The sequence below is a fragment of the Oncorhynchus gorbuscha genome, linkage group LG08 (genome assembly GCF_021184085.1).
Source record: "Oncorhynchus gorbuscha isolate QuinsamMale2020 ecotype Even-year linkage group LG08, OgorEven_v1.0, whole genome shotgun sequence".
NCBI lineage: Eukaryota > Metazoa > Chordata > Actinopteri > Salmoniformes > Salmonidae > Oncorhynchus > Oncorhynchus gorbuscha.
Window position 1 is genome coordinate 44,608,403 of NC_060180.1, and position 23,472 is coordinate 44,631,874.

Genomic DNA, 23,472 nt, shown 5'->3' on the forward strand with positions numbered 1-23,472 from the left:
CGACACTCATTAACCTCCATACAAAGATTCCTCACTTCGTGGTCTTATTTTCGAGGGCAGAATAACCCTCCAGCTTTGCCTCTTTCTCTGGTTGCGTTTAACTATTAAACGAACGGCTCCCAGAATGCATTGAGAAGGTACGATAACATAAAGAATGATAGAGGCATCTAGTTGCCAAAAGGGTTTTCACCTATTTCATGTTGTCAGCTCGGTGGGACTTGCAACTTCATTGGCTGAACTCTCGTGGTGACCCTGTTGGAGCCATGTCCAACCAGGCAATCAGGAAGGATCCGCCAATCGTGAAGAAGAAAATTACAGACGCTATAAAGGCACAGATAGAAAGTGTCCTCTATCTATCTCTATGTAGGAAACGGCACAGGATCGTACACGCAAACGCTGTCGATGCTATCGGGGATCCTTAGCAGCTGATACAAAGTAACAACATTTTTACTACAGTTTGCGCTGGAGTTAGTTCGAGGGTGGGGTAAGAATTTATCGAGACTATCGGGTTGATGTCGTATTTTATAATTTTATTTCACGGGGAAATGAAATACTTCTTGTTGACTTAGTCAGGTCAGGTGTTAGAGCCTATGTGGACCTGGCAAAAGAATGTTGCTAGGTTGGTTGGGTCGCCATAAAAACGTTAAATTGTAATGATCCCAGTCATTTTAACTTGAAATAACTTTTCGAAAATTCTACCGACATGTATTTGACGTACTGAAATGAAATGCTTTACAAACATGCTTTACAAACATATGCCTTGTAGCCTTCGAACTTAAATTCATACACCAATGCAATATTTGCTCAAAATAAGCTGTTGAAAGTCATTCAAGTCACTTGGATGTTATCTGTTGTCAAACTAAGATTTTTAATATCCATCTCTCTCCAAGACATCAAAGTGTAAACGTTAACAGACACCCACTTGTACCTATTTATCTACACATTTCTCGCCACTACTGAAATGAACACCTGCCATTCACACTCGGGACTATTCCCTGTTAGGGAGTGAAAAGGTTCTAAGCCTCAGTGGCAGTGTTTAAAACAGTACATTACATTAGAAAGCCAGATCATCATGGACCCTGTTAGAAGATCTGACAGGTGTCACTATCACCTCTCAGATAGAAACTAAACATGGGACACTGTTGAGCAAGCTACCTATATGATGTGTGTGTTTTTGGGGGGGGGGGGCAGACCAGGCCAGGCCAGCCCAGCCCAGCCATTAGTGAGGTTGTATTCTGTATTTTTCAGTTTGTTCATGCAGAACCCCTGATGGGAGTAGGTCACATGATTATAAGTAGGCCTAGCTAGCTGTGCTGGAGCTCTCTCACTCACTCACACACCACTCACATCATTTTCCCCCAACCCAAGGATTTACACTCTCGCCATGAGAATTCACCTCCACAGTCCACAAAGGCACGCACAGAGCGAGAGAGCAAAAGGGAGAGAAATATACGTTTAGCTATTTCCTGTTAATGAGTAAACAGTGTGTCAAGGCCCCTACCCTGTGGACATCATGAAGGGAGAATGTTGAACATTTGCTAGTGGCAGTGTACTGACTAATGTTTTACAGGCAGTCAATGTTGTAGTGAAATATAAATGCCATTTACGCACATTTTTTATTTTGCATTACATTCGTTTACATAATTTTTTTCTGGGAGAATGCATTGAAAGTAGAGAAAGTGTTAATCTATTGGCACTGCGTTCACCTGCCGGGATACTTGGCTGACCTGTATTTCACACTCCACACCCCCTCTCCCCTCCTCCCCTTTCCTCCCTGGTCAGTATGGGGAAGTGTAAAACTTACATTCCTAAATGACACCCTATTCCCTATGTAGTGCATTACTTGTATGGGCCCTGATCAAAAGTAGTGCACCATGTAGGGAATAGGGTGCCTCTTCTTGACTCTCTGTGTGTAGTGTACTGTAGGAGGAAGCTGTGTCCTGTCTGTTGTGCACTTAACACGTGAGCCAGAGACTGTAGCGACAGAAGGGTGTGTGAACTGTGTCTTTAGTACCCAGCTGTGTGAACTAAGCCACACACATTCACACACACACATGCAGCCAGTGGGTTACTTTCCTCTAAGGCACACACTCCTGTCTGTGTGTTTCGGCCAGCCTTGGTGTCACTAGGCTGTCACTGGTGTGTGTCCACCCACCCAGTAGAGCGAGATCTTTGAGCTACAGTGGTTGGACATATAAGACCAAACTTGCTCTGAGGCCCATACATACTGATGGTGTAATGACATTTTACATGGGGCATAACCATTTCTCCATCCTTTTTAGCATGACATATGCTTATGAATGTTTTTTTATTACTATATTTATTCCTTATAAAGGATCAATGAAGGCTTCATGAAGTTGATAGCATATTTTATTTCAATGCAATTTAGTTGATGGGGTCAGTTCACAACTGTGACCGTTAGGTCTATGCTATGATACTAATGAACATCAATCAAGTTCGTAGGAGCATGTCAAATTGGGTCTCAAATTAAAGCGAAGAGACTTTTTTTTCTTTTTTTATGTGGGCATTAATGTATTTTTTTTTTACATCCTAAAAGGGCTGTAAAAGGGGTCTTAAAAAACATCTACAGTACCAGAAAAAGTCTTACGTTTTTAGAAATGCATCAAAAAACAATGATGTTGAAGACCCTTGACAAGTTATATTAACACTTTTTAATGTTTAGTTTTGGAGAAAATGTTTGCCTCTTGTAAGTTTAAGAAATATTGCCTTGTGCCTCAATTCCGTTACCAAAAAAGACATCTTAAAGATATTTTTTATTTCTCCCTCATGAAGAGGGAGGATAATGAACATACACAGAAGTAACAAATAAAGATAGACCTATCAATTTGTGTTTTTACTGATATCAATTTTATGTATTAATTAAGTGATTAAAACTCAATTCCGTTACCAAATCAGTAACTGGATTTCTAAAAAAAGAAATCGGTAACGGAATTTCTGCAATTGAATTTGTTACAATGGGAAATCCTAGTTGTCACAAACCACAGTTGCGTTCGCACTTGGATAGCACAGCACAGTACAGTACAGTACAATAAAGAAAAGGAGAGTATAGTTCAGTACAGTACAGTAGAGCACACTGAGCTGAATTCACTAATGTATTGTGCTCTACTCTACTGTACTGTGATCTACTGTGCTGTACTTTGATGTCCAAACTTGCAGTGGTGGAAAAAGTACCCAATTTGTCATACTTGAGTATAAGTAAATAATAATATATACCTTAATAGAAAATGACTCAAGTAAAAGTAAACATTACCCAGTAAAATACGACTTCAATAAAAGTATTTGGTTTTAAATATACTTAAGTATCAAAATTATAAATCATTTCAAATTCCTTACATAAAGTAAACCAGGTGGCACCATTTTCTTGTTTTTTAGCCAGGGGAACAGGGGAACACTCCAACACTGAGACTTCATTTACAGATAGCCAGGGTCACACAACAACACTGACATAATTTACAGATAGCCAGGGGTACACTCCAACACTCAGACATAATTCACAAACGAAGCATGTGTGTTTAGTGAGTCCGCCAGATCAGAGGCAGTAGGGATGACCAGGGATGTTCTCTTGATAAGTCTGTGAATTAGACAATTTTCCTGTCCTGCTAAGCATTCAAAATGTAACGAGTATGGAGGAAATGTATATAATTTTCTTCAGGAATATAGTGAAGTAAAAGTTACCCCCAAAAAGGACTTAAGTAGTACTTTAAAGTATTTTTACTTAAGTACTTTACACCACTGAAAACTTGTGAAACATAGATGACTAGGATTACTTCAGATTTGATTACCCCAATTCTGTTACTGGGCATAAATCCTCTTCACTTACTGTAGTTCAATAACCAAAAAATATTTTTTTCAAAGTCAATGTATCATGCCATAGCTGATATCCCATTCTTTCTGCAGACATCGTGGAATCCTAATTCGAAAAACGTGGACACAAAACACTGAGGGAGATGTTACTGAAATTCAGTATAAATTGTTAAAAGGATTCATTGTGTATAGAGTTGTATGGGTTGTTAAACTTTGAAATCAATGTTTTTTGTTTGGCATACTTTTTAATAAAAAAATCTCGGTGCAAGTTCTTGATCATGGAATTGCCCCCTGCTCTCTTGTGTTGTGTGAATTCTCCCTCTCCGTCCCTCGCCCTTGCCATGTGTGTTGTCAGTGAGCTCGTCTGACTAGGGCTGTGGTGCTGTAAGTGTGTCAAACCAGCTTTCTTTCCTTTCCACACCACAGGCTTTGTTTCTGTTCTGTAATAGAAAATAGTCTGTCAGGATTCAACACAATCTAATCCTCTCTTCTTGTCTGGGGTATTTTCAGGCTTTTGATCGTTTCAAGGAACGGTAGAAATAGTCCAGAATGTCATTGTGTGCTCTAGCCTTAAGATTTCCCTTCACTGGAACTATGGGGCAGCCCCAGAGCTACTACTCCTCCACCAAACTTTACAGTTGATACTATGTGTTTGGGCAGGTAGGATTCTCCTGGCATCCACCAAACCTAGATTAGTCCGTCGGACTGCCAGATGGTGAAGCGTGATTCATCACTCAAAGAGAACGCGTTTCCACTGCTCCAGAGTAAAATGGTGGCGAGCTTTACGCTACTCCAGCCAATGCTTGGCATTGCGCATGGTGATCTTAGGCTTGTGTGCGGCTGCTCGGCCATGGAAACCCATTTCTTGAAGTTCCCAACGAACAGTTACAAGACCATGGTGCTTGCCTACGGAGCTGTGAGGGGAACGGCACCTCAGTACCTCCAGGCTCTGATCAGGCCCTACACCCAAATAAGGGCACTGCGTTCATCCACCTCTGGCCTGCTCGCCTCCCTACCACTGAGGAAGTACAGTTCCCGCTCAGCTCAGTCAAAACTGTTCGCTGCTCTGGCTCCCCAATGGTGGAACAAACTCCCTCACGACGCCAGGACAGCGGAGTCAATCACCACCTTCCGGAGACACCTGAAACCCCACCTCTTTAAGGAATACCTAGGATAGGATAAAGTAATCCTTCTCACCCCCCCCCCCCTTAAAATATTTAGATGCACTATTGTAAAGTGGTTGTTCCACTGGATGTCATAAGGTGAATGCACCAATTTGTAAGTCGCTCTGGATAAGAGCGTCTGCTAAATGACTTAAATGTAAATGTAAATGTAAATGTTATTGTGCTGATGTTTCTTCCAGAATCATTTTGGAACTCTGTAGTGAGTGTTGCAAGCGCTACACGCTTCAGCATTTGGCGGTCCCGTTCTGTGAGCTTGTGTGGCCTACCACTTTGTGGCTGAGCCGTTATTGCTCCTTGATGTTTCCACTTCAAAATAATAGCTCTTACGGTTGACCATGGCAGCTCTAGCATGGCAGAAATTGGATGAACTGTCTTGTTGGAAAGGTTGCATCCTATGACGGTGCCACGTTAAAAGTCACTGTGCTCTTCAGTCTGGGCAATTCTACTGTCAATGTTTGTCTATGGAGATTGCATGGCGGTGTGCCCGGTGTGGCTGAAATGGCCGAATCCACTAATTTGAAGGGGTGTCCACAATTTTTTTTGTGTATCTAATCTAAAATCAGTTTAAACATCTAAAATTATAGTAGGCCACAACAAACAAAACACTGTCTTTACATGAAACCAAACTTCCAGAACCGTATGCGGTATTGTGACCTGGCCAGGTTATTTCTCATTAGCTTTACAAATGAGCAATTAAATAACAAAACACAATGTAATACAAATGCATTCTCTCTCCTCCCTCCATCCAGCAATCCTGTATACAGGTTCCATCCCCCAGGGTCCCATGGCCTCCCCATGGCCTTGGTCCCATCATCCTGACCTTTAACCCCCACATACTGTAACACATGGATGACCTGGATGCTGTCCGAGGACTTTCTCCTCGACCCCCTCCTCCTGAGGAATCTTTGTCTCTCTCCTCGTCCAGCACCGACATCATCAACTTAGAAGGTACAGGATCAGGCAGTCAGCTACGCTACAGTAGTTGCAGTAGTTAGTCCTGTATGTGTTATTGTACCTGCCTTATGTTTGTTGTGTGTTATTGTGACACTTTGTTTTGAGTGTGTCTAGATGTCCATTTAGCTGTGTGTGTGTGTGTGTGTGTGTGTGTGTGTGTGTGTGTGTGTGTGTGTGTGTGTGTGTAGATGGCCACTACAGTGCACTGCTAGCGGAGTTGGAGGCTGATGCTCAGGACCTTGAGGGAGAGTCCTGGAGTGTCTCTGTGGACCAGCAGTACATAAAGCGGCTACACAAAGATGCTATAAAGAGACAAGATGTCATCTATGGTAATACTATAGCTAGGGTAGCTGATCTTATCATTAAAGAACTGATTTGGGTGTTGATATTACTTTATAACAGTAATAATAATGACGATGGTACTAACTTTATAACCATAATAATTGTGTGTGTGTGTGTGTGTGTGTGTGTGTGTGTGTGTGTGTGTGTGTGTGTGTGTGTCAGAGTTGATCCAGACTGAGGTGCACCACATGCGGACCTTAAAGCTGCTGCTGAGTGTGTACCAGTATGAGCTGAGACGCAACCTACAGATGGAGGAGACTAGGCTGGACAGGATGTTCCCTCAGGTAACACACGGAGAGATGGGGAGAGAGATCGGAGACAGAGCCTTCAGATGAAGGAGCATAAGCTGGACTGGATGTTCCCTCCAGTGACTTCATCTCCTGCTTAAAACCAATAGGTGTATTACATGTACAGCAATCCTTTCCTTTACTCTTCCATCAGATGGACAGCCTTCTGCACATCCACCAACACTTCCTGTGGTGTCTTAGAGACTGCCGCGACAGACAGAATCACTACACAGTCACACAGCTGGGAGCTATACTCATCAACCAGGTAGGAACCATTACACCCTTACACAGACAGGTAGGAACCATTACACAGTCACACAGTTGGGAGACATACTCATCAACCAGGTAGGAACCATTACACAGACTGGTAGAAACCATTACACAGTCACACAGTTGGGAGACATACTCATCAACCAGGTAGGAACCATTACACAGACGGGTAGGAACCATTACACAGTCACACAGTTGGGAGACATACTCATCAACCATGTAGAAACCATTACACTGTCACACAGACGGGTAGGAACCATTACACAGTCACACAGACCAGGGGAAAATGCCTACCACCTCTCATTTAAGCCATGGAAGTTGAAGGCTGACCCCGGTACTACAGGCATTGTTAGCAAAAAAACATGATCACCAATTTTAGTGAATGGATAAAATGGCAATCTTCGTGAAAATATTGAAGACAATCAAAGTACCAATAATTGCTTCTAATACACCAGATGTTTATCTTCGAACCACTTATTTTAAAATCGCACACAGAATAAGTTATTTTTGATGCTAATGGCCGCCCTCATCTTGATTTAATGAATGTGAATGGGCAGCACTTAGCTAGCCTGCAACTTCACTTCCTGGAGTAGCTCAAACTGCGCATGTTGTCTCCATGAGACACCATCTTAACCAACTTAATTTGGCTTCAATGCGCTATTGAGTCTTCACATAGGAATGGTTTCACGTGACCGATGGCTTGGTCCATTCATATATACAGTCATGGAAACAGACATGTAGGAACCATTACACTGTAACACAAACCGGCAGGAGCCATCAACTAGATAGCCCCCCTCTCTCTCTTTGATTCTGAGAAAGCATTCTCAAGAAATCATGACTCTCTCTGTACTATCCCTTTGTCATACCTGATGCTTGTTGTTTACCTGATCATTATCATGATGATGTGGTGGTGTAGTTTTCAGGTGAGATGGGAGAGAGGATGAAGGAGAGCTATGGAGACTGCTGCAGTCACCACACAGATGCTGTCAGCTTCTACAAAGAACAGCTACAGAACAACAAGAAGTTCCAGAACTTGATTACGAAAATCGGTCGGTTGTCCATCGTGCGGCAGTATGGAGTCCCAGAATGTATTCTGTTAGTGACTCAGCGGCTCGCAAAGTACCCCTTTCTGGTCGAACGCATTCTACAGAACACTGATGGTAATTAACAGACTCCGTTAAGTAACTGAATGCCTTTAAGGTGGGCTCAGCTGGGCAAGGATGCATATCTCTTTGCACTATCAGTCCCCAGGCCCAGCATGCTTGATAACTGCGCTGTTCACAAATTAAATTAGATTTTACTTCCTGAATTGACTGAATTTAATTGGAATGAACCAAATCCTCTACTCTCATCCCATCTTCTCCCATCAGCTGACAGTGAGGAGCACGATGCCCTGGCCCAAGCTCTGGTTCTGATCAGAGAGACCATCTCTGCTGTGGACTCTCAGGTCCATGACTATGAGAGGGCCTCTTGGTTGAGAGACATAGGCAGCAGTTTGGAACCTCATTCCCGCGGCAGGCTGAAGGATGGAAGGGTGTTCAAGAGAGAGGACCTGGCAGTGGGGTCCCGAAACCTGCTCCATGAGGGAACTGTCAACTGTCAGGCAGCCAACAGATGGCTGAAAGGTGATTTTTAAAAGAAATAGTCAAATCCAAAATTATTGGCATCCTTGATAAAGATCAGCAAAAAAAACGTATCAAATAAATAATACAGATATGGAGCTATATTGTATGCAAAAAACAATTTTTTACATGTAACATTTTTTCTCTCAAAAAAATTGGGGTCAAAATTATTGGCATCCCTCTTTTCGGAATCTTTCCAGATCCTTAATATCCTTCATCTGCGCTTGTGGACTACCCAAACACAGGTTTTCACCGTGGTTCAAGTCCGGAGACTGAGATGGCCAATGCATAATGTTGATTTTGTGGTCAATTAACCACTTATTTGGGGTTATTGTCTTGCTGGAAGATCTGCTTTCGGCCAAGTTTCAGCCTCCTGGCAGAGGCCACCAGGCTAAAATGACCTGGTACTGGGTAAAGTTTATGAGTTGACCTTAAAGATATTCTCTGGTATTTTTGTATGCTTTTTAGCCAGTAGTTCTGAAAGTAGCGTCCACGAGCCAAAAGTGTACAGTTACAGTGAAGTATTGGGCCAGTGACACATTTGTTGTTTTGGCTCTTTACAGTCGTGGCCAAAAGTTTTGAGAATGACACAAATATGAATTTTCAGTCTGCTGCCTCAGTTTGTATGATGTCAATTTGCATATACTCCAGAATGTTATGAAGAGTGATCAGATGAATTGCAATTAATTGCAATGTCCCTATTTGCCATGCAAATGAACTGAATACCCCAAAAACATTTCCACTGCATTTCAGCCCTGCCACAAAAAGACCAGCTGACATCATGTCAGTGATTCTCTCGTTAACACGGGTGTGAGTGTTGACGAGGTCAAGGCTGGAGATCACTCAGTCATGCTGATTGAGTTCGAATAACAGACTGGAAGCTTCAAAAGGAGGGTGGTGCTTCGAATCATTGTTCTTCCTCTGTCAACCATGGTTACCTGCAAGGAAACACGTGCCATCATCATTGCTTTGCACAAAAAAAGGGCTTCACAGGCAAGGATATTGCTGCCAGTAAGATTGCATCTAAATCAACCATTTATCGGACCACCAAGAACTTAAAGGAGAGCGATTCAATTGTGGTGAAGAAGGATTCAGGGCACCCAAGAAAGTCCAGCAAGCGCCAGGACCGTCTGCTAAAGTTGATTCAGCTGCGGGATCGGGGCACCACCAGTACAGAGCTTGATCAGGAATGGCAGCAGGCAGGTGTGAGTGCATCTGCATGCACAGTGAGGCGAAGACGTTTGGAGGATGGCCTGGTGTCAAGAAGGGCAGCAAGGATGCCACTTCTCTCCAGATAAGACAGAAGGTAGAGGGATTGGGCTGCTGAGGACTTGGGTAAAGTAATTTTCTCTGAATCCCCTTTCTGATTGTTTGGGGCATCCAGAAAAAAGCTTGTCCGGAGAAGACGAGGTGAGAGCTACCATCAGTCCTGTGTCATGCCAACAGTAAAGCATTCTGAGACATTTACATTTAAATCATTTAGCAGACGCTCTTATCCAGAGCGACTTACAAATTGGTGCATTCACCTTATGACATCCAAAAAGACCATTTATGTGTGGGGTTGCTTCTTAGCCAAGGGAGTGGGCTCACTGACAATTTTGCCTAAGAACACAGCCATGAATAAAGAATGGTAGTAACACATCCTCCGGGAGCAACTTCTCCCAACCATCCAGGAACAATTTGGTGACAAACAATGACTTTTTCAGCATGGTGGAGCACCTTGCCATAAGGCAAAAGTGATAACCAAGTGGCTCGGGGAACAAAACATTGATATTTTGGGTCCATGGCCAGGAAACTCCCCAGACCTTAATCCCTTTGAGAACTTGTGGTCAATCCTCAAGAGGCAAGTGGACAAACAAAAACCCATAAATTCTGACAAACTCCAAGCATTGATTATGCAAGAATGGGCTGCCATCAGTGTGTGGCCCAGAGGTCTTGAAAAAGAAAGGTCAACACTGCAAATATTGACTCTTTGCATCAACTTCAAGTAATTGTCAGTAAAGGCCAGTAAAGACAGTAAAGACAGTGTCAGTAAAGATACTTATGAAATGCTTGTAATTATACTTCAGTATTCCATAGTAACATCTGAAAAAAATATCTAAAGACACTGAAGCAGCAAAATTTGTGGAAATTAATATTTGTGTGATTCTCAAAACATTTGGCCACGACTGTACTCTAGCATTTTGGATTTGAAATGTCACAATGAAAACGAGGTTAAAGTGCAGACTGTCAGCTTTAATTTGAGGGTATCTTCATCCATATCGGGTGAACCCTTTAGAAATTACAGCACTTTTTGTACATAGTTCCCCCATTTTAGGGGACTAAAGGTATTGGGACATATTCACTTGTATGTGTATTAAAGTCGTAAAGGGTTAAGCATTTAGTCCCATATTCAAAGCACGCAATCACTACATCTAGCTTGTGGCTACAAATTTGTTGGATGCATTTGCTGTTTTGTTTTGGTTGTGTTTCTGTGTTGGTTTTGTTTGTTTTTGTTGTGTTTTGTGCCCAATATAAATGAATGATTCATAATGTATTGTCATTTTGGAGTCACTTTTATTGTAAATAAAAATAGAATATGTTTCTAAACACTCCTACATTAGTACGGGGACTCCCGTGATTACGGATCATCTTACATGAAGTGTGAATAATGATGAGAGACAGACGCACAAATATCATACCCCCTCAAAAGCATGTCTTGGGGGTTTGATATTTCTGCATCTAACTTTCTCGCTCATCATTTTCACAATTCATTCAGGATTATCCGTAATCATGGTAGCATCCACATTAATGTAGGAGTGTTTAGAAACATTCTATTCTTATTTACAAAAAGGTGACTCCCAAATGACACAATACATTATGAATCATTCCTTTTATATTGTGCTTAATCTGAAACACAACCAAAACAAACAGCAAATGCATCCATCCTTGATCTAGTCATTGTGTGCTATGAATATGGGACCGAAATACTAAACTTTTTATTACTTTAATACACAGGAATTTGTCCCAATACTTTTGGTCCACTAAAATGGGGGGACTATTTACAAAAAGTGCTGTAATTTCTAAACCGTTGACCCCATATGGATTAAAATCCCCTCAAATTAAAACTGACAGTCTACACTTTAACCCCATAGTCATTGTATAATTCCAAAGTGCTGGAGTACAGAGCTAAAACAAATGTGTCACTGTCCCAGTACTTTTGAAGCTCACTATATGTGCACCAAGTCATTGCTCTCGCTCTGTGTGTGCATCTTACTAGCTGTCACTCAAATAGCGAGGGGCTGAAGCTCATTGGCTGAAACTCGAATTGCTAAGGGAATTGGCCAGTGTGGGGTTTATTTATGTTCATGCATCCTTATTTTGATGCCAAACCCACCACTGGTGTGCGTGGCCAAAGAGCTCTATTTTCATGTCACCGGAACATAACACTGGTTCCAATCCAAGTTCCAATGCCATTTGGCATCCAAGTGACAACTCCAGGCATTTAGATTTGTTGGATGACATGAAAATAGAGCTCTTTGGCCACGCACACGGTGGAGGAGCAGCTGTACAGTGAACAGGAGGAGGCCACGCTAAACCAGTCTCAGAGACTTCCAAGGTAAAAGACGCTACCCATACCAGCTCTACCAGAGCGCTTCAAAATGTCCTCAACAGCTGCCCGCAACTCCCATTGTCAGGTCATATGGAATATATATGTGTGTGTATCTGTAGGTCTGTTTTTTTCTGACCATAGAATCTGTGTGTCTCCAGGGAGTCTATGTATGAAGGATGCCCAGATCATGCAGAGCCTGACAGAGAAGCTGCGTATGTTTGCTGACATGGCGGAGGCTGTAACAGGGCTGGAAGATGTAGCTCATCACTCTCGTCTGCTGTTCCGCAGTGACGACTTAGACCCCCAGCAGGGGGAGACACTGCTCAAGGGGGCCATCACTGAGTGTAAGTTTGTATGACAAATCCACCCCTAGACCTAATGCAATTGTGGAGATCTGAGAGGATTTGATAGGTTAAAGCAATATTGTAATAGCTCCACTGTCACCTCTGATAGGCTGGCCTTGTTACTCCTGCCAGGTCTGATAGGATCTGGTAATAGGGAACTTAACCCTTTTCTTTAGTAAATCTGATATACAGTTGAAGTCGGAAGTTTACATACACCTTAGCCAAATACATTTACACTCAGTTTTTCACAATTCCTGACATTTAATCCTAGTAAAAATTCCCTGTTTTATGTCAGTTAAGATCACCAATTTATTTAAAGAATGTGAAATGTCAGAATAATAGTAGAGAATGATTTATTTCAGCTTTTATACCTTTCATCACATTCCCAGTTGGTCAGAAGTGTACATGCACTCAATTAGTATTTGGTAGCATTGCCTTTAAATTGTGACAAACGTAGCCTTCCATAATTCCCACAATAAATTGGATGAAGGTTGGCCCATTCCTCCTGACAAAGCTGGTGTAACCGAGTCAGGTTTGTAGGCCTCCTTGCTCGCACACGCTTTTTCAGTTCTGCCCATGACTTTTCTATGAGATTGAGGTCAGGGCTTTGTGATGGCCACTCAAATACCTTGATTTTGTTGTCCTTAAGCCATTTTGCCACAACTTTGGAAGTATGCTTGGGGTCATTGTCCATTTGGAAGACCCATTTGCGACCAAGCTTTAATTTCCTGACTGATGTCTTGAGATGTTGCTTCAATATATCCACATACATTTCCTTCCTCATGATGCCATCTATTTTGTGAAGTGCACCAGTCCCTCCTGCAGCAAAGCACCCCACAACATAATGCTGCCACCCCCGTGGAGCGTCTCCTTCCTTATGTCTTTTCGGCGGTCTTGGCTGATTTCTTTTGATTTTCCCTTTTGATTTTTACATCCACAGGTACACCTCCAATTGACTGAAATGATGTCAATTAGCTTATCAAAAGCTTCTAAAGGCATGACATCATTTTCTGGAATTTTCTAAGCTGTTTAAAGGCACCGTGAACTTTGTATGTAAACTTCCGACCCACTGGAATTATAAGTGAAATAATCTGTCTGTAAACAATTGTTGAAAAAATTACCTGTGTCATGCATAAAGTAAATGTCCTAACTGACTTGCCAAAACTATAGATTGTTAACAAGAAATGTGTGGAGTGGTTGAAAAACTAGATTTAATGACTCCCACCCAAGTGTATGTAAACTTCCAACTTGAATTGTGAATACTTATTGACCCACCATGGTAATCCAATGTCAGCTTATCAGTCAGATAATCAGCTTTTAGTTTATTCTTCTTCTCTCATCAGTGGAGAATCTGCAGAACCTTCTCCTGTCCGGTGTGACTCTGAGAGACCCCTACCCCCCTACAGAGGACTTCCTGGGATCACGGGGATACAGTTTGAGACCCGAAGATCTACGGCTCCTTCGAGGGGGGCTAGGCCTTGGGGGGCTGCGGAACCTAGCCGCACTCAGGAGAGCCGAAACCTTAGGGGGCTATGTCTGCAATCCCATACCCCTTATGAAGAGTAAGTATACCGCTCAGTCTACAAACTCATATAGATGGACTATGGTTGCTGGATTTACCCCTACTCCTCTCTGATTCAGAGGGATTGGGTTAAATGCAAAAGACACATTTCAGTTGAATGCATTAGGTATTCCCTTTCGCTTATTATAACACTGTTCATATTAATATCTGGTCATACTGTATCATTCCTCTTATCTCATAAATCCAATATTTTAATTGGAACACAGTTGAACGTTATTTGTTCAACATTTGCTTTGCATGTTTTCCAGATGGTAATATACAGGCGGGAGAACGGCCAGGCAGTGTGGCGGTACAACCTCTAGACAGAGGTCAGCATTCAAACTCTGACCCCCAGCTACAGGACCTTGACCAGTCAGAGAGTCTGGAAATGTCGGTGAGTGAGTGGCTGTCCCATTCTCTCCCTTTCACTTCCAAGTGGGCACTTGTTCCCTCCTACAAGTGTGCTATTGTTCTCTCCTCAGGGAGGGAGGTATTGACTGGTTCAGTTCGTCTGATTCATGGTATTGTGATTACAGGCTGATGAGGCACCAGCATCATACTGGACTTCTCCATGCCCAAATCCATCCTTTCCTGAAGCTGAGGTTAGTGTTGCTAGATGACTCTGAAGTCTGAACATATCTTGATGTTTAGGTTCATGAATATCTGCAGTCACACTTTTTTTTATTGTGCTAACCTGTTGGAGCCAGTTTTTGTATTTTATTTGTTATGCAAATATTTGTCTATTAGATAATATTTATATTTAAGGATCATTTAATGTATTTACAGTGCTGTGAAAAAGGATTTACCCCCTTTCTGATTTTCTCTATTTTTGTATATTTTTGACACTGAATGTTTTCAGATCAAATCCTAATATTAAATAAAGGTAACCTGGAATGCCCTGTTTAGTTTTCGAGAGACATGACAACGTTCCACTTTTGACACATCTGTCCATAGAACATTCTTGACAATCATCCAGGTGCTTTTTGGCCAACTTGAGTCGACTTTTTAGACGACATGGGTCCCGTTATGTCGGACGAAAACCAAAAGCTGCATTCCACAGTAAGAACCTCATACCAACGGTCAAGCATGGCGGTGGTAGTGTGATGGTTTGGGGATGCTTTACCACCTCGGGACCTGGACGACTTGCCATCATTGAAAGAACCATGATTTCTGCTCTGTATTATAGAATTGTATTTTTCTTCTCAAATTTTGATCTTGTCTCAATCGCTGCAACTCCCCAACGGTCTTGGGAGGCAAAGGTCGAGTTATGTGTCCTCTGAAACATGACCCGCCACACTTCGCTTCTTAACAGCACCATTGTGTCGGAGGATACACCGTTCAACTGACGACCGAAGTCAGCCTGCAGGCGCCCGGCCCGCCACATAGTCGCTAGAGCGAAACCCTCCCCTAACCCAGACGACGCTGGGCCAACTCTGTGTAGCCCTATGGGATTCCGATCACGGCAGGTTGTGACACCTCCTGGGATCGAACCCGGGTCTGTAGTGACACCTTAGACCGCTGCGCCACTCGGGAGGCCTGTATTAGAGAATTCTAAAGGAGAATGTCAGGCTATCCATCCGTGAGCTGAAGCTGGGTCATGGAGCAAGACAATGATCCAAAACACAGAAGCAACTCTACATCAGAATGGCTGAAAATCTACAAATGTAAAGTTTTAGAATGGCCTAGTCAAAGTCCAGACCTAAACCTGATTTTAAATGTTGTGGCAGAACCTGAAATGAGCAGTTCATGCATGAAAACCCACAAATATTTCTAAGTTAAAGTAAGAAGAGGGGGCCAAAATTCCTCCACAGCGACGTATGATCAACAACTCTACGAAGTGTTTGGTTGCAGTCATTGCAGCTAAAGATGACACAACCAGTTAATGATTGTAAGGGGCCATTTCTTTTTTCACACAGGGGCATTGGGTATTGTATAACTTTATCAAAATGTTGTGTTATTTGTTCACTCAGGTTCCCGTTATCCAACATCAGGTTTTGGTCAAAGATCTAATAACATTCGGTGTCAAAAAAAAAAAGAGAAAATCAGAAAGGGGGCATATTATTTTTCACGGCACTCTGTGGTTTATGCATTACTTTGGTTATGCTCTATTATTTGAATTCTAATAGGCCAATTACTCCCTCTATCCTCAATTAGTTGTAAGTATGGGTGGGCCCGCCCGGATATTCACATATTGGGTATATAGAAACAGGAAGTGAGGCCTACGCGTTATGGCAAATGGTTTACCTTGATCTAATTTGTATACCTGGAATACTGGAACCTTTTGTTTACCTTGCAGTTATTTGTTTGGATTCTTGTGTGAATCTCAAATCTTGCAATTGGTTTTCTCACAGCTATTCGAAAGCTGCTACACAACCTTATTTCTATCTCTCTCTCCCCAGTTCTTTGATAGAGTGCTACTGCTCTCACAGAAACTCTACAGTCTGCTGGTAAGACATACTGTATCTATTCTTTACATTCTACAGACAGTTGCTACGATTGACCGGTCTTCTCTTACTATATATATATATATCGGTTTTAACTGTGTCCCCTGACCGTCCCCTGGTCTGAAGTTTGTCCTCTGCCTCCTGGTGTTAAGTTTGTTCCCTGCCTGTCCCCGTAGGCCATCGTGTCCCTGCAGGACAGCCACATTGAGTTGCAGCGTGCCTCGCTGTCAGAGCGTGAGCATCCGGGCCGTCCTCGTGGAAATGTGCTCCTGGAGCAGGAGAAACAACGTAACATGGAGAAACAGAGAGAGGAGATGGCCAACTTCCACAAGCTGCAGACACAGCACAGACAAGAACAGGTATTGAACTAGAACACCGATTATTACATTGTAGAAATGGAGAGAGAGGAGGTGGCCAACTTCCACAAACTGCAGACAGCACAGACTAGAACACAGTTTCAACTCCTGAGGTAGAAAATGGTTTATTATGTTAGAGAAATGGAGAGAGACACCATCAGGAACAGGTAGCTAGAATAGAGCTTTAAACTGCAGACACTGTATCAGTTATTACGTCTTTCAGCTTTTACCAAAATATAGCCATGTTGTATATGTATACATACAATCTTGTTACACGGTTACACCTGCTGGATGAATTTCCTGTGTCTTTATTTTTATCTCGATTAATCCTCTATCTATTGTGTTTTATCTATGATATCTATCTCATCTCTCTGCCTCACAGGTGTCAAACTCGTTCCATGGAGGGCAGAGTAGAGTGTCTGCATGGTTTTTGCTTCTCCCTTGTACTTGATTGATCACTGATTTACTTAGGAACTTTCCTCGCCTGGTTTTCTAGTTGCTCCAGCAGAAACTCAGGCCTCCATGTAATGAGTTTGACACCCCTGCTTATCTATCTCACTTTTCTCTCATTGCTATTTGATCCATCTCATTCTCAGGCTCGCTGGGAAGAGGAGCAGGCGTGCCACCAGTTGCAGGCGCAGGTCCTGGAGGCAGAGCTAAGACACAGAGAGGAGGAGTGTAGGAGACTGAAGGGGAAGCTAGCAGAGGAGAGGGGGGAGCTGGAGAGATGGAGAGAAACCTACCAACAGGTTTCTGCTTTGTTTTGTTACATTATACAGTGTTACAATATAACAATGGTGGTCTGCTAAATGACCAAAATGTAATATGGTCTATTAAGAGTTTTTTTTTTTTAACACAAAGCATCAATTGCCAATTTTATCCAAGTGAGTGCTGCTGGCATGTTTCCATTGTTCGTGTGACTTACCTTACCAACAGGATCTGGAGAGGCTGAGAGAGTCTACAAGGACTGTGGAGAAACAGAAGGAACGCCTGGATTTACAGATGAAGTTGAAGAAGAACAAGACCATTGCCAAACCTGGGAGTTTTAACTTCAACACTCAGCAGGTGAGGAGGTGGTGTGGTCGTTAAGGACTGAGGACCAATAGTGAGAGGGAGGTTAATTATGCATTTATTTACATTGATTTTTAGGTCACCTGGTCATTCTCTTCTTCTTCTCAGGCTGTCCCCCACTCCCAGTCGTTTCGAGGGGACCTCCCCCACTCTGCTTCCTTCCGAGGGGACCTCTCCCAGTCGTTCCGAGGGGACCTGATTGGTGGTTGGACCACGGGAGGTGACGTGACCCCCATGCCAGCCTCTAAGGTCCACATCCAACCTAGCCTCTCTCTAGCCACAGCTTTCCTGGAGCCACCCCCAGAGGTGAGACATAGCTAGGACGTAACTTGAGCTAGACTCCATGGATGGACAGTATACCAACTACAGATAGGGTTGACAAATTCCGGCAACTTTCCCCAAATTCTAGAAATAGGAAGATTTGTGTAATATTTTGGAAAAGTTAACGGTACTTTGCAAACCCTATTCACAGGACTATGTGAATGTGTGTTCATCTTCCAGCGTTTTTGTATTCTATTTGTTGTAGTGTATTGATATTTTGTATGCTGACCTCACAAAATGCATTTCCATGAAAAGTGACAAAGTTCCCTATCAGATGGTACACTCGATACAACACTCTTACGAGTTTGATCCCCGTAGCTGTGTGTTGTAACTCGTTTCCCAGTAGTTCCCAGTATTCATAATCTCGTTCCCAGACACTTCCGCCCAAATGCGAGTCTGGTGGACTAACGTGTCAAACTTGGCCTTCATTAGCCAATACAGAAAGAGCAGGAGAAACTCCCAGAGCATATGCATTGACTTAATCTACCAACCAATCATCTCCGACAACTAAGGTTGGGCGGTATTCAGATTTTCATAGCGTCATACAGTTTCTGTACCACCCGGAGTATACGGTATTACCGGAAGTGCACACAAGGGACGCCATTTCAAAAAATAACTGTGCGCGATAGCGTGGGGACAAGGTTACAGTATTCCTAACTTTACATTATTGTGTTATAGGTGCCGCCTCATAGGGAGAGCATCAGCCCTGCGCCCCCTAAAGCGGAGGTTCCCATTCACCTGATCAGCACCACCAACCAGGTGGTCCACAAGCCAGGGGCTGTGCAGCAGCAGATCCCCACCAAGCTGGCCACCCTCAGCAGCAAGGGCAAGGAGAAGAGCAGAAAAAAGGGATCGCACCAGCGCATGCATAGTGCAGGTCAGAACACAGCACTGTAGAATATAACGGAATACTTCATTACAGACATGGTAGAAATGATCACATAAAACTATCCACACTGGATGGTTAGATGCTCCTATAGTTTTTATTAGCAATGTATTGAAGACTAAGGCTCTTCATCGGGCTTAGTGGGAAGGGGAGGACCATCCTCAGTGAATTTTATAAAAATAGTGAAACATAAAAAAAGTGATCATATACTACATATATTCACATGTCGCCAAATAATAGATTGAAACACACTGTTTTGCAATGAAGGTCTACAGTAGCCTCAACAGCACTCTGTAGGGTAGCACCATGGTGTAGCCAGGGGACAGCTAGCTTCGGCCTAGTCTGGGTATACGGACTTCAATACAAAACCAAAGACGCTCAAGGTTCTCAACAGCCTTCCATAGATTTACACAGCACAGGAGGTTGGTGTCACCTTAATTGGGGAGGACAAGGGCTAATGGTAATGGCTGGAGCAGAATTAGTGGAATGGTATTAAATACATTAAACACATCCTTTCCATGTGTTTTATGCCATTCCATTTACTCTGTTCCAGCTATTATTATGAGCCGTCCTCCCCTCAGCAGCCTCCACTGTTACACAGAAATTATGACAACTTCCGGAGGACATCCTCCAACCTCAGAGCTCTTGCTGCATGAACTGACATGTTGTCCACCCGATCAAAGGATCAGAGAGGGAATCTAGTACTGAAAGCATACGCTACAGCTAGCTAACACTGCAGTGCATAGAATATGGTGAGTAGTTGACTCTGCGAGAGAAAGATGACAATAGTTGAACAGTTTGAACAAATTAATTTCTTAAAAAATGGAGGAGCAAATGGAGCTAGCTAGTTTAGCCTACTCAAACACCCAGCTCAAACAGAGAGGGATGCTATGCTGGCTATGACTGTCCAACACTTGAACTCTTCCAAGTCAAGGTAAGCTTTTGGTTTGACTAATTTATTGCCACCGGGGCCCACCTTCTAAACTGCTTACTGACTGTACACTGTACAGCATGATTGTAGTGGGTTTACGAACACATAATTCTATTAGCTATGTTGACTAGGACATCACTTTAGCTAATATGGTGAAAACGATGTAGGCTGTATGTATTGGTTATAATATGAAGGTTTAGCTTGGACATTTCCCCCCTGGTCACAGACAGCTGATGTGTTGTGCATTGAAGTCCACAAGCGAATGGAAAAGGTGAGAGGAAGAGAGTGGGTTGGTGTGAGAAGCAATTGAACAAGCTATGAAGGTGAACTGTTTGCGTGTGATCAGGGGTGTATTCATTCTGCCGATTCTGTTGAAAAACGTTTCTTAAACGGAACCAAACAGGGATAAACATATCTGAATTTGTCCAATAGAAACTCGTTTGCAACTGTGCACCTACATTGTAAACGTTCATTCATAGCTAGGTTGAAGCAACCTCATAGGTATAGGGAGAATTCAAGTAGTAGCCTAAATCTATCGATGTTACATTGAACTGGGTGAATGGGATACGAATGACAGTCATTCAATATGCTGTTATAGAAATAAGGCCATGCTCATAAAAAATTGTGTCCTCATCTTAAACAGCACCAACCGCCACTGGTGGGATCATGATGTCAATCACAAGTCAGATCTTTGAGCAAATTATAACATTTACCTCCACTGTTGATATTTTCTATGTTAGGGAGTGAGTAGTTGTCTTTCTTCCTGCAGCATCTATAGACATGTCTCAGGTGGTGCCGATCAGAGTGACAAGAAAAGAGGGCGGGAGTCTGCGAGGGAAGAGGACTGTGAGTCCTCACAGGAGCTACCAAACAGGTAAGACGAGAACCTCGGGATTTCCAGATACACATTATCAGATTATTACCATGACTGGAGATATGTTTTAACGTCTCAGGATCTAAATTAACATGGCGCACGCATGTACAGACACACAATGAGTAAGTTAACCCTATGTTGCTATCCCTCCTCAGATCGTTTCTTTAGTCCTCCAGTGCCTCTGTCCAATGCCAAGCACTCCCAGACCCTATTGTCTAGCAGCAGCATGAGGATGAACAGCCAGAGCCACTTCCTTCCACCTGAACCTCCCCATCCTCCACCCTTCCCAAAAGACATAGCAAGCAAACCAACCAAGGAACGCGTAATCTACCTGTAAGGCCACAGGGTAAGACCAAAACCCTATGCCAGGGGTCTGCAACTGGGTGCCTGTGTGCCAAAACCGGTCCACAAGTGATTTTATTTGGCCCTCAAAAGCAGTCTGTTCTGATCAAAGTAAAGATGTGATTTAAAAAAAATATTTGGACTGATTTGGCTTTTCTAATTCCTTGTACTTCTTGAGTGCCTGTTGAATTTCCAAAGACATTTATATTGTTCTGATGAGTGTTTCTGTCATGGTTTAAGAGAAAGTGTCTCTAACCACTCACGTCTTTACTTTTAAAGGATTCTTATTCATGTTGAGCAGTGGTGTTAGGAAGCTGTTTATTATTTTAACTTGTTTACAGATCTGAGGTGCCAAGTATGTTTTATTCTCAGAGCACATTAGAAACTACTCTAATCTATATAGTCTACCTGCTGCTTGAAATCAGAATGTCTTAATGAAAATAACGCATTTGTCATAGCTACATTTACTTCCATACATTCTATCTGTTAGAGGGAATAATAACTGTACGGGGTTCTGGTGTATTTTAACACTGAATAATAATGACTACTGGAAAGAGATGATGCTAATTCTGCTGTGGTTTCTATCATGAGGGAGACAGGAATGGGTGTCATGACAGTTTGTGCACTTGGTGGACTGTTGAATGCAGAAGGCCTGACCACGCGATATCAATGTTCAAAATTGACTGTAGTAAGTCAAGTTTTACCACACAGCTTCCCTGTGTGTGTGAATGTACAGAAATGTTAGGACACTGTGTTTTAGTTTGAACTGGAGCAAATAGTTTTTCCTTTTTGCTCATTGTGTAACTGTAACAAGGTTATGTTCTGGGAACCAAGGTAACTTGTAAATAATGTTTTAATAATGAAACTTTTTGAATGATGTTTTAATATGGGGGAGGTTGTTTGGAAGGATTTGTGAATTATGCTGCTCACAGTTTCCAGTTAATTAAAACACGTTATATACAGGGCCTTCAGAATGTATTCATACCCCTTGACTTATTCCACATTTTGTTGGGTTACAGCCTGAATTCAATGAGTGAAAACATGTAAAAAATTATAATAATTAAAAAGATTTTGCAAATGTAATACAGAAATCAAATTGACATCCCCTTTGCTATGACACTCCAAATCGAGCTAGGGTGCAACCAATGTTCTTTGATTATCCTTGATGTCACGACTACTTTGTTAAATTGTTTGGACAAGAATTTGAAAGAAACACCTGTCTATATAAGGTCCACATTTGACAGTGGATGTCAGAGCAGAACTATACTATGAAGTCCAAGGAACTGTCCTTAGAGCTGAGATAAAAATTGTGATAAGGTATATATCTGGGGAAGGGTATAAAACTATTTCTAGATTGTTGAAAATTTCCAAGAGCACCGTGGTCTCTATCATTGGGAAATTGAAAAAATATTGAACTACCCAGACTCTGTCTAGTTGGCCTTCCGTCCAAACTGAACAAGAAGGGCCTTGGTCAGGGAGGCAATGACCATTCTGACAGAACTCCTTGACTGAGATGGGAGAACCTGCCAGAAGGACAACATTCTCTACAACACTTCACCAATCTGGGCTTTATGGGAGGATGGCCAGACAAAAGGCACATGACAGCACACCAGGAGTTTAGAAAAAAAGCATGTGAAAGACTGCAAGCATAAGGCAAAGGTTTGTGGTCTGAATGCAAAGCACTGAGAAAACCAGGTTGTCGTGAAGCATGCTGGTGGCGGCATAATGCTATGAGGATGCTTATCAGTGGCAGGGACTGGGAGAGTGGTAAGGATAGAGGAAACATTGAATGGAGCCAAATACAGGCAAATCCTCGATGAGAACCTGCTTCAGAGTGCAAATGACCTTAGGCTGGGGGGGCGCGAAGATTTCCGTTCCAACAGGACATAAGCATACAGCCAAAGAAACACTGGAATGGCTTCAGAACAATAATGTAAAAGTCCTTGAGTGGCCCAGCCAAAGCCCAGACTTGAATCCCATTGAAAATCTATGGAAAGACAAAGATTGCTGTTCACCACCACTCCCTATCTAGCTTAACAGAGCTTGAGAAAACCTGAATGGAAGAAAATCCCCAAATCCAGATGTACAAAGCTCATACAGACATACCCAAGATAACTGAAATCTGTAATCACCGCCAAAGGTGCTTCTACAAAGTATTGACTCGGGTGTGAAAACGTATGTAAATTAGATTTCTGTATTTAATTTTGAATGCAAAAATGTCCACATGTTTACATGGTCGGTCATTATGGCGTATTGCATGTAGAGG

General features: G+C 42.5%; 1 protein-coding gene across 2 annotated transcripts; it reads left to right on the forward strand.

Moving 5' to 3' along the window:
• Window positions 1–363: 363 nt before the first annotated feature.
• Window positions 364–22,177, forward strand: LOC124041692 (rho guanine nucleotide exchange factor 18-like). 2 transcript variants are annotated; one of them, XM_046359576.1, is made up of 19 exons: window positions 364–484; window positions 5,759–5,957; window positions 6,152–6,292; window positions 6,468–6,589; window positions 6,747–6,857; window positions 7,779–8,022; window positions 8,233–8,487; window positions 12,235–12,420; window positions 13,764–13,982; window positions 14,251–14,375; window positions 14,518–14,583; window positions 16,381–16,428; window positions 16,602–16,784; window positions 17,378–17,530; window positions 17,718–17,846; window positions 17,961–18,158; window positions 18,852–19,050; window positions 20,760–20,864; window positions 21,020–22,177. In XM_046359576.1, exons 2-19 carry the CDS (start codon window positions 5,855–5,857, stop codon window positions 21,199–21,201), a joined length of 2,769 nt encoding a protein of 922 aa, XP_046215532.1. In that variant the 5' UTR covers window positions 364–484; window positions 5,759–5,854; the 3' UTR covers window positions 21,202–22,177. The 2 variants fall into 2 exon arrangements, with proteins under 2 accessions (XP_046215532.1, XP_046215533.1); XM_046359577.1 differs by having other exon boundaries at window positions 365–435.
• Window positions 22,178–23,472: the final 1,295 nt, after the last annotated feature.

Bases quoted from the DNA above. Each gene is read 5' to 3' on its own strand.
- LOC124041692 (XM_046359576.1), top strand. From the start codon at position 5,855: ATGGATGACCTGGATGCTGTCCGAGGACTTTCTCCTCGACCCCCTCCT. The intron at 17,847-17,960 runs GTGAGGAGGTGG...TCTTCTTCTCAG, and splicing joins TTAACTTCAACACTCAGCAG to GCTGTCCCCCACTCCCAGTC. The intron at 20,865-21,019 runs GTAAGACGAGAA...ATCCCTCCTCAG, and splicing joins TCACAGGAGCTACCAAACAG to ATCGTTTCTTTAGTCCTCCA.